At 49.5% G+C, this 11964-nt stretch overlaps 1 protein-coding gene across 1 annotated transcript in view; it reads right to left on the reverse strand.

Annotated features, from left to right (window-relative positions):
- pdgfab (platelet-derived growth factor alpha polypeptide b) overlaps positions 1–11505 on the reverse strand; it is a 27597-nt gene extending 16092 nt beyond the window's left edge. The window contains 5 exon segments of the mRNA XM_083780593.1: positions 2110–2300; positions 4218–4223; positions 4226–4354; positions 9599–9695; positions 10693–11505. Of these exon segments, the coding sequence (XP_083636719.1) occupies positions 2110–2300; positions 4218–4223; positions 4226–4354; positions 9599–9695; positions 10693–10755 (486 nt within the window). The 5' untranslated portion in view covers positions 10756–11505.
- Between the last annotated feature and the right edge of the window lie 459 nt (positions 11506–11964).

Below are 11964 nucleotides of genomic sequence, written 5' to 3' on the forward strand. Positions count from 1 at the left end.
GAAACTCCCTCACCGCACCGTGACTCAGCATGTTCTGACCATGAATTCTGTGCCCTTAAATCCAGTGCCCGACACCCCACAATGCCCGCCTTGTACAGTTCCCCTTTCAACTCCATGGGCAAAGGCTACGGGTCCATTCTGGTAGAGAACTGTGACAGAATGTCCGCTGGCGCTCGCTGATCCCGCTCTGTGCCAGCGTGCCAAACAAGGGGAAGGAGGTATTTGTGTTATTATTACCCTGCCTGGCCTATCATGGCGGCGTCTCTGTAGTCTAGAAAGCCAAACATCTCCTGCTCGGGCGGCCCTGCTAATAATTTGATACAGAACAGGACAGGCTTTTTCTGCAATGACATCAGATAGCGACGTCTCGCTGGCCCACAGCAGCAGGGGATGATCGCGGTGATAAAGTCCAGAGATCGATACGCACACAGGCACAGGCACAGGCACAGGCACACACACACACACACACACACACACACACACACACACACACACACACACACACACACACACACACACACACACACACACACACACACACACACACACACACACACACACACACACACACACACACACACACACACACACACACACGCAGTAAAGTGTTCCCGATTATCCTGTTTATCCGCCGGTAGCCTCTTGCCGTTCCAGAGCAGAGCGCATAGCTTCCATAGCTGGGCGGCGGGGCCATGTGCTCTCTAAGAGGCAGTAGTGTAAATACAGCAGGAGTAACGACTCGCCGGCCAGCCAGCGTGTCTCCTCTGAGCCTGAGCAGAGGGACAACGTCTTCAGGCCCACATACCTGCAAGGGAGAACCCTTCTCGTCTTCTTCCCTTGTTCTTTCCCTCTCTCCCTCCCTCCCTCTGTTTCTCTTGATCCCCTCCTCTCATGCAGGCTCCAGTGGAGACAAAGTGGCAAACAAACACTTGAAAAGCCTGATGGATGGTTAGTCGCGCAGCAGTGTCGCTCGCACGCAGGCCACATCTACAAGCGTGCGACACGCTGCCAGTTTGTATAGATGGTCTATTTTCGGTATACGCGACACCGCCGCTGTGCAACCGATTTTAAGCAAGCATAACAGTGCAGCGACAAGAACACACCAAGACAGAGACCATCATCCTCTCTCTCTCTCTCTCTCTCTCTCTCTCTGGCATCCTGGGGGCTCTATACTGCTACCACTTAGGTCTACACTTCCATTGCTGTGAGGGCTTAACATAACCCCCCCCCCCCCCCCCCCCCCCCTGGTTCCTAGCCCCTCCTTGCCTCCTCGCTAGTTATCCGGTTCCTGCTATCCCCTCTTTACCCCTCCTGGCTTGGCAGAGACGCCCTGGCCTGTAGCCAAACGAGGGATAGAGTGATGAAGGGAGGTGCATGAAGGTTATGGAGAGAATAGGAGGTCGATGGAATGGAAGGAGAGAGGGGGGATATATAATGAGGGTAGTGGGAGAGCCCTGCGACTCTGGACGGGGGCCAAAAGCTTGGTAGGAACGACGGATTGAGATGGACAGAAGTCGAGGTAACAGAAAGAGAGAGAGAGCGAGAGAGAGAGAGCAGTAGAGTGTGAAGGAAGGCAGGTTGTCTTCCATGGAGTTAGTCAACGTGTCTCCAATGTGATTTACTTACCTGTTAGGTAGGTAAGAAGAGCGGTGGCATTGTGTGCGTGTGTGCGTGGCTGGGAGCAGAAATGTACTGTATGAGTCTGTGGGCTTATTAGCATGTTTACAAGTGTAAGCTTGTAAACTTTAAGATATTGTTCTGCCTTTATTGCTAGTCCACAGTGAATAGAGACAGGAGACGGGGAGAGAGCAAAGGTCTGTCAGGCTCGGAATCCAAACCCGAGACTCGCCATCAAGGCATCACACGCCTCACCCTCTCGGCGATCAGGCGCCCCACAAATCGTCAAATGTTTTACTGTGGAGTGTGTGGAATGGAATATAGATTCCCAATAGATTCATTGATAGAAGAATACAGGTTTTACTAGGCGTTTACCTTTATAAACACAGTGTTTCGTACACTGCACTGTGTGTGAATGTGAGTGTGATTACTTGGGTAGCATGTGCGTTCCAGTATGCATGCATGCATGCGATGCCCGTGCATTTCCCGTACCTTAACAGTGCGGTGGTGCTTGCGCGAGGGGTGGCAGCGCATGTTGCTGGTGTTGCAGCAACCCGTGCAGCGCTTGACCTCCACACACGGCGGCCATATCAGGAAGTTGGCGGCCGTGGGGTCCACCTGGCTCCTGGGGATCTCATAGATCACTGTCCGGGTCTTACACACCGCCGGGACCGCCTCTTCCACTGAGGGGAGGGAGGGAGAGGGAGAGAGAGAGAGAGAGGAAAAAATATGAGTCACATTAATGTGATTGCTTCATTGTTCAATGAGAAACTTTAACGCCTTGCGCACGTCTAATTTCAAGGATATTAAAGGGTGCATTAGGCACATCCCCAATCTACAGTGTCAAATCCTCAGTATTAATCAATCAATTTAACCAATGGAACCAATGGAATCGCAAAGTCGACTTGGTTCCATTTGTGTGGGTACATTTTGACCCCTGGTGGTCCCAAACTTCCTCATGTCAAGATTTTTATGGCTCTAGCAGTGATTCTCAACCCGTTTAATTTCAAGGACCCCCAGTTTGACATGCATTAGTCTACGAACCCCCCCCCCCCCCCCCCCCCCCATTTAATGGCATTTCTATCTCTGGGACCCCCAATTTATATTGTAAAATCAATGTTAATTTAACTCTGAGAGTGTACAAATGGTTCCATTTGTACACTCTCAGTGTTACAGACCCATAAAGAGCCCATTTGGTTCCAACCTATCATTTAGCTGGGGACCCCCTGGAACTCCCTCAATGCGTTACACAAAATACATGACAATATTTGGCACTCTCGTGTATGTCATGTACGTATACGCGAACGCACGTCACTGGCTCTCATTCCTGCAGCACTACTCGATGGTGATGACTCACTCGATTTGGGATCTGCTCGTTTGCCCTCCCGAACATCACACCCAGCAGCCTCCGCTATAACGCCGCTAAAGAGACGAGGCAATCCAAAAAGCTGATCTCATGTCACCTAGGAGCTTTGGGACGGACGCAGTGAGACAGAACAGAGACTGCTCCTTTGTTCTGAGCCCTGGCTGAGGCTAATGCGCTGCGACCGGCCTAAGGAGCCCTCTACGGTTGCCTGTTGAAAAAGCTAATAACGGTCCTCGACCGTACTCGGGCTGCAGTGAAAAGGGGAAGCCAGTGTAAGCGTTCATCTCAATTTAATGCCCCGACAGGCAGAGCCTCCAGAAAGTAACAGAACGTGTACTGTAAGCCACCATTATGTCGTAAAGTTCAGTAAGCGATGGCCTTTGTGGCCGGCTGCCAAAGAGGTCCGTATACTGTATGCTGGCTTATGATATGGACTGCATACATGAAATATGACCAGCAACAACATCCCGGAGTCGGTTAAAATGATACGCTTGGAGAGTTGTAAAAGAACATGAAGTCAGGCTTAACACAGACATCACACACTGTGCGCTTTTTCTCCTGGCCTCGATCAGATATCGTACCGCGTGGCGTTTTATGAAGCAATCTGACTCAGAGCGGGCGAGCCGCAACTTGACTCCTGAATGCCTGGAATTTCATGCTTAAGGATACATTCTCTCGAGGCGCTCGTGTCTTAGATCTCCAACGGCCCCGTCCAATCAAAACAGCGCATGTCAGACATCAGTGCACCCCCCGCCCCATCCCCCCCCCCTCACCGCTCAAAACTCCGCCCCACCTCACCCCACCCTGGGCCCATCATCATCATTTCCCATGGTTATGTGATTGCTGTAAATACTAGGTAGATGCCTCCATTAGGGATTTCCTCATCCACTTAATGCCGCGCAAAAACCACTAACTATTAGCTACATTTTCAAATGAGTGTTAAGTAATAAATTCCATCCTCTGGGAAGTCTCGATGAAGGTCTGGGTGGGTGTTTAAAACCACAGGGTGACGATGTTGGGACATGACGGTGCTGTGTGTTACGTCAGTACAACCATCACATGCTTACACTCTGTGTTGTGCTACTGTGCTACGCCGCAAAATCATAGAGTTCTAGACCCTCGCGGGTCCATTTGAACCACTTTCAACCAATCTATTCGTCTATCGTCTATTTCCGCTATGTGACAAAATAGGGCATGTGTGTGAGTTTCACTGTGCCATGCTGTGGGTCCTTACCAATGCTCTCTTGCGTCGGCTGTGAAGCTGGGAGCGCTTCAGGTCATTGTAGTAACCTTGGTGACGAGAGGAGTTCTTGTGGTGGTTGTGGTGGTACTTGTGATGCTTGGGCTCCTCGATGACATCATTTCCCGTACCTCGTCAAAACAGAAGGCAGCCATATTACTACAGCGTCATACAAAGAAAAACTCATTATACACAAGCATGGACACGCACACACACACACACATACACACAGTTTGTTCAACGGACCTGCCATTACAATCAGCAACAAAAGAGTGTATAACCAAAGCCGCCGGAGCAGTGGTGGATGACTGCGGTAGGTGGCTTGGTAGGTCTCACCAGAAAGGCCCATGTGATCCCCCATTGATGTTTTATATATCCCTTTCCACAACAAACAATGCTATGGTTAGTCACACGACCATAATGAGACCTTAACGGCCTACCAGGGCTGTGTGCAGTAACGGAACCCACACTTCCCTGCACAGCTACGGGTTCCCCCTTCAGCGTGTTGGCAGGCGGGCGTCGGTCGATAATATCACAGCTTGAGGTAAACAGTTCAAAGTAAACATGGTATACATGGAATTGTTTTATGCCGACCTCAAATGCAATTACACGCTTTATGTGAAAGCCTCGCTCACTGCATGTGAAGAACCTTCCCACCGTGAACGAAGCTAGACACAGGTGACTCACGTCGAAGTCTTTTAAAAACAACTAGCTCTCGCAGACGCATGGGGCGACTAAAGTGGTCATTTGACAGACGGTGCTCATCCGTCATTATCCCCGGCACGTAATTAGTATAGCTTCGTGTCTCGCATTTATGTGAAAACGCTTGCTTTTTGGTCATTTGGCGGCTGGGGAAAGTACACGTTGTGTTATATGCTGCGCTGCTAGTTTCTCAAATCTCTTTAACTGCAGTCCGCTGTAGCAAGCTCAGCTCATTGCAGTCATGGTCATCTGATAAAGCATGCTTATTTTGGTCCCCACCCAGAATATGAGGCCGATTATAAAAGAGTGCCAAAGCCGGCAATAAAACGATAAAAGCCTGTTCACTGGATACTGCCCTTTCCCAAGGAACAGAGTCTGACAGTAACAGAGTGTTTGCTAAGAAGGCTGGTCTATGTGTCTGGTACTGTATACCCAGCTGGGTAACCCAATCCTAAACCTGTACGCGTACACACACACACACACACACACACACACACACACACACACACACGTGCATGCGCACACACTGCCACAACCAAGCCCTTTTCATTATCCTCACAACAAGTTAAAGTTGAGTGTACACCAGTAGAACAAAGCGTGGTCATAGACAAACAACTTCCACTCATCCAGGTTCTGTATGCCCCTGCAGGGAATAAAGAAGGCATTCTGAAGTGCTTTCCACTTCCTACCCGACGCCTATAGCTCCGGGCACGGCTGTTTATTTACCTTCGGATGCCATCTTTTTCCGATGCCTTTAAAGCCCGGACCCAAATATTGTCCCTGCAGGGCCTGTGGAGTGTGTGTGTGTGTGTGTGTGTGTGGGGGGGGGGGGGGGGGGGGGGGGGGGGGGTTCCCCTCTAGCCTGTCTCCTAGTCAGTCAGAGATCCAGTGACCCAAAACCTGAGGCCCACAGAAAGGAAGTGTTTACTGGGGGGGATGTTGGGGGTTTAGCACTGGGGCTAGCTATCAGTCTGTCATGGGCACGCATGGAGGGTAATATGCTATGGCACGCACACACGCGCGCGCCGCGCACATACACACGTCCATGCCATATGCATGTGTGGCTGTGCATGCACATACATGTACATGTACATTCAGATGTTTACACACACGTTCAAACATGCTACGTGCAGCCGCACAAACGCACACATACTCTCTCATTCGCACGCGCACACGCACACGCACACGCACACGCACACACATAGCGGGGTGTACTGCGCTGTCAGAGGAACACGTTGTGACAGCTGGCTGATTTCTTCACCTAACAACCTTTTAACGCTGCGGGTCACTGACAGAACTCCCAGTGTGGCTGAACACCTCTCTCTCCCCCTATCCCTCTCTCCCCCTATCTCTCCCCCTATCCCTCTCTCTCTCTCGCCCCCCCCCCCCCCCCCCTGTCAGGGAGGGACGGAGGGAGGGAGGTCATCCCACCGGTGGCCGGCCAAGAGACGACTCTCTGTAGTCCCCCCACCCTCACCCCTCACCACCACCACCCCCTGTCACAAAAGGACCTCTCTGTTGTCGCACCCCAAGCACCCCAAGCACAGCTAAATCCTCAGTGTTAATGTAACTCTGAGGTCCATTTCCTACACATCAGTAGTCCTCCGTCTGGGTTCCAGGTGAGTGGGAGCTAATAGAGGTGAATGACTCCCTCCATTAGCCATGGGAGCTCCCCTCTCTCTCTCTCTCTCTCTCTCTCCCTGTACAAATGAACCAGCACGCTCTTCACTAATCATACTACAGTCCTATAATTGACTCTGTCTCTCTGTCTCTCTCAACCTTTGCTGAGTTGACAAACTAGCAGTTCAGTCCACACACACTATAAAACGCTCGCTGTTCATTTAACCACTTTTGAAACCCCGGCAGGATCCCTGAGGGTCCCAGGCTCCACAACCACTTTGAGAATATATACTTTTCCTCACATCTGCAAGCTCCCAATGCGGCGCAAATGCAATGCATTGTTAGCTTGCGGATCTGCCGTTTTTGCCTAATGACCCTTCCCCAGCGCCCCCCCCCCCCCACCTCCCTTATACGGATGCATCATGCTGGGGTTCAAGTGTTGTAAACTTCAGAGTGCTTTACACTCTCAAGAGTATCAGTGTTGAGTGCTGATAAGGGCCCAGCAACAAGTACGTCTGAACGTAATGGGGGGTGGGGGGAGTGAACCAGGGCCAACCGTATAGTGAAGGTAAACAGCTTTGCGAGGCAGGTTGCACAACAAACCCCTGTCTGTCTGTCTGTCTGTCTGTCTGTCTGTCTGTCGGAGGTGCAGCGGGAACACAAGCTCCAGATCCCTCATGAACCCTCGTCCACCTCTGCCCCATGTCAAGAGTCAGGTTCCCCTTTCTGTCAAAGTCTTTCGGGGAGAGAGAGAGAGAGAGAGAGAGAGAGAGAGAGAGGCGCAGTCAGACCGGGGGGACGTGGAGAGAGAGGGAGCGAGGGGCAGACGAGAGCGAGGAGGAGAGGAGCACCTCAGGGGCCAGACAACCATCAGCAGACATCAGCAGGTCATCTCGGCTGTCACTCAGAGCTGAAGACACCATTCTTACTGGATGTGTACGCACGTGCACATGCACACCCACACACACACACACACGCACGCACGCACGCATGGGGGCCTCACACATGCCTCGGAGCCTGTTCTCACAGCGCACACAGCGGTGCTAGATAAAACACACAGCGGCGAGATAAGGCCCGCGGGCCCTCAAGAGATGACACCGACACATCCATCCTGGAGGGGCCGCTTCACACGTTCCCTCAGCGCTATACGCTGACAGAGATCCTGGGATAAGAGCTCTGATCTAGGAAGGGCCACAGGCTGTGGAGATGGTGTTCTCCAAGGGAGGGGGAAATCCAACATGACAAACACCATTAGAAAACAAGAAGAAAGCACATAATAACGTTAGGCACTTTTTTCCAACTCCGAGCAGAACGTTGCGTGGCTTAAGTGGACCTCCTTTTGCAACGTCTCTCACCTGATGTTCAACTACAGTATTTCTTCCCGTGAGCCTGGACCATGAGGTGGTTCATTTTTTTACTGCCGCAGGGCTGGGGCTGACATTACCCAGACGTTGACGAGACAGATGCCTTTGGTCCCCTCCTTCCTGCTTTAACACGCCCGGGCGGTGGACGGTCCAGAGCGCTAACGTTTTTAACAGTCCAGACCGTCCGCGCGGCAAAAGCTCTGAAAATACCGGCCCAGGCTGGCGTCAAAAGTATTTTTAAAGGGCGGGCGGGGACGTCTGTCTGGGGGGGGGGACAGATTTATGCCCTCGTAATAATAATCAGCCTACTACTGTTACTCCGGAAAACATTCCTCTGTTTGAAGAAAGACATTTTAATTCAATTATAAACACCTCTTTTCAATGGCAGAGGCACCAGGGGTGGGGGGGGGGAACCTATTTCTAGGCCCAGAACAATGCGGGGTGATTACTGTTGTCTGGAGTTGGAATATGTCATTAATTTTCACAAGGCAATATATTGAACTTGTAAAAAACGGGACCTAAAATGGGACCTGGTGGACAAACTGTTGACCAGAACACCAACAGTAGCAATGTAGCCGTGTTGTCAATATGAGCTATGAGGTAACTAATGAGCTATGACCAGCGAGAGAGCCTAAACAATTTCAGGCAGTTAAAGCTAATTAAGTAATTACCCATTTCCATCAACAAACCTATAAGGGGAAGGCCCATATTTGATATATGGCCAGAGCCTGTGTAAATAGAGGCTCATGTGAAGGCAAACAGCTTTTTGCCAGTGCACCCCTGTAACCTAATCTACCCTTAAGAGAGACTGAGACTGAACCCACCCCCCACCAACAAGAGAACCAGCACCTCAAAGATTCAAGACCACAGTCAGTCGGCCAAGTAGCAGCCTGTCTGACCCCGAGAGCTGCCTTCTTCTCGGTTTACAGGCCACTGTACGAGGAGGCACCTTCCATGCCATAAAGTTGGCTTATATTGCAAGCGACAACAGCTGAATGTGTCCTGGTGAATAAATACCGGCAGTGAAAGTCCACCTTTGTCACATGTGTACAGTAGACGTGCCATATCTGCCTTATCATGATCGACTCGACTGTACCACTTAAACAGTATGTATGATGATAACATAATGCCTGCATGGACCAGACTCCCCCCTCCCCCCCCCAAAAAAGAAGAAAGACTAAAATAATAAATAAATAAATAAATAAATAAATAAATAAATAAATAAATAAATAAATAAATAAATAAATAAATAAATAAATAAATAAATAAATAAAGATCCTGTGCGTCGCTCTAAACCATCACTCCCTTGAGATCATGAAATGAGCCATAAATATTAAAATTCCTGGCCGAAGTGAAAGTTATATAGCCTTTAACAATGCAAAGGATCGGGAAAGCGTTTAGTCATTTATTAATTTAATAGGAGTGGACCTGGAGTGGATCTACTGAGCAGACTGCAACTGTCTGAACATATTAACCACTGCATCTACTGACTGTTTTAAAAGCAGAGATGTTGCGTGCCACTGTGTAGATTTTGTCCAACATTATGTATTTTATACGTCGTTTTACTACACTGTCGGTAGTACTAATCGTAAACACACACGTGTAAACAGCAGCATCTGCTAGTAATCATAAGTAAATGTGAATGAGCAAAGTCCAGTGCGGTTGAAAGTATCAAGAGGCAGAATTTACCTACGGAGTCTATCTCCAGTAGCCGCTGGAGGTCGCTGATGCTGTGGATTTCACTGTGAGACAACCTCTCTATCAGCTCCTGGGGAATCTCCACTTCCTTGAGGGCAGGAAAATCAAAGCAGAAACACAACGGTTAGGGATTTGTCAATACGGTCTTAAACGCTTATGTCATTCTTCCCCCTATATAAACAAAGTGCGATCGGTTTAAACAACCGCCACCGAAGATCAGTGCCATAGAAATGTCGCAACAATGTGCCAACTGCAGCGAGCGTGTTGTGCCCTTGTTCACAGCCATTCGCTACACTTGCACTTGTTGCGGTGCTGCGAGTTAAGTATCTCAAGTTGAGCAAACCGTGCAGCCAGCCAGCCTTACAGGAACAGAGCCTATTTATATCGCCCACAGCGATTCCCATGAAAGCGCTTCGCCCAACCAAAAACTTTTGCCCAGTTGGCTCAGGCTACAAACGGATTTGGCACAAAAGCCGAAAATAACTGGAATAGGCGTCTGAGTGCATGTGCCAATATTAGTTTTCAAAAGCATGCAGCCAATGCATAGCATATACCGCAGCGATATGCTAAATACATACAAGTTGTTCATTTCCTGAAAAAGACTTAGGATATTCTGTGTTCTTAAACTAGGCCTAGATAATGTATAATCGAAGCATTTTAAAAATGAAAAAATAAATAAATACAAAAAAAATAAAAAATAAAAAAACTATGACTGTGTACATATACATAAGCTGCTGACACTAACAATAACAGTAGACTTGAACAGTCAAAGTACGTAGGCGTTCATATAATTCTATATTATGTACTAATTACAGGCTGGGATCAAAGCTCCAGGCTATTGCTGAGCAGAGGGAACTTTGTCTGGTCCTTGTCTGTAGTTGGAGACAGTGCGCGCTCTGAGGACTGCACAGCCTGGGGAACTCGTGTAAGACGGACCCCCATATCAGAGCACCACCAGAGCCCCCCGGCCGGCCGCCACGGTGTGTAACTAACAAGGGGGCTATAGGCCTATCCGCCCCCATTTTCATTCAAGGCCACCTCGGTGGCCGTGGAAGTGGAAAGGTCCTTATATTATCTAACTTTACCTCAGCGGTGGCGAGCAGCAGGTACGACGTCCACAGGAGGAAACAACAAAGTGCGGCTCTCATCTCCTCTCAGGTTCAATTCCCCCGAATTCAAGAAAAGGCTGGTATTCTGTAGGAGCCGCAGAGTTGCTCCTGCCCCCCGAGAATCCAGAACCATCCCTCGGGGAGAGAAACAAGTGTGTGAGACCCCCCCTCTTTCTCTCTCTCCCTCTCTCCGTGCACTTGCTCTGTGCCTGGGAAAAGCGACTCTAGCTAGTGGAAGTTGCCTCTGTGTTCTTTACATGAGAGTGCGTCTCGTCCAGGCTCTCTCTGACTGACAGAAGCTGACAGAGCGGCAGGTCGACATGGCTCCTCTCAGACCGAAGCGGGACAATCCCAGGAGGCAAGCCCGACTCGCATTGCACTTGTTCTGCAGCCTGTAATGAATGGAGCGGATAGCCTAGAGACCCCAGTGAACTTTCAGATGAGAAAAAAGACGTTATGCCTTTCCTTTCGGGGATTTATTCAGAAGGCTAATATGTGAAGACAAATATTGCCTATAAATATTTTTTTTTCAATAGAATCCATACAATGTGTGATTATTAATAACTCAAAAAAGCGCGCAGCATATAATCCCAAGTGTGCAGGTTCCCCCAGAGAAAATGTTTAACAAAAAAGACTGCAGGGTAGTTCTTCTCGGGTACAAAATAATAAGAAAATAAAAAGTTGTCCGTGTATTGAATCCAGTGCAAGTGTTGCAGTTTGTGGAGCGGCACTGGTGGCTGCAGCACACACACACACACACACACACACAAGTCCTACTTTGTGCTGGACTGTGCAGAGAATGAAGTGAGTAGCGCGTCTGAGCCCGTGGATATAGAGAGCTGAGAGCTCCGTGCCCGTTGCGCCTCCCCTCGCGCTTCGGTGATCGCGCATCTATTGAGCAAGGGAGCTGGTTGGCTGGTTGAATGACTTAAGAACATGTGCCCATCCCCCCACACAATGTCTGTGCGTGTGTGTGTGTGTGTGTGTGTGTGTGTGTGTGTGTGTGTGTGTGTGTGTGTGTGTGTGTGTGTGCGTGCGTGCGTGCGTGCGTGCGTGCGTGCGTGCGTGCGTGCGTGTGTGTGTGTGTGTGTGTGTGTGTGTGCGCCCTTTTAGGAGAAAGCCCATTCATAGAATTCAGAGCTCATTAATGGATATATACGTTAAGAAGACACCACCCCGACGCAATACTAATCTGGTCAAATTGATAAACAAGGAAGAATGTTTGGCTATATTGCAGTGATTAACCAA

Source organism: Protomyctophum parallelum (genome assembly GCF_964188405.1).
Source record: "Protomyctophum parallelum genome assembly, chromosome: 13".
Lineage (NCBI taxonomy): Eukaryota > Metazoa > Chordata > Actinopteri > Myctophiformes > Myctophidae > Protomyctophum > Protomyctophum parallelum.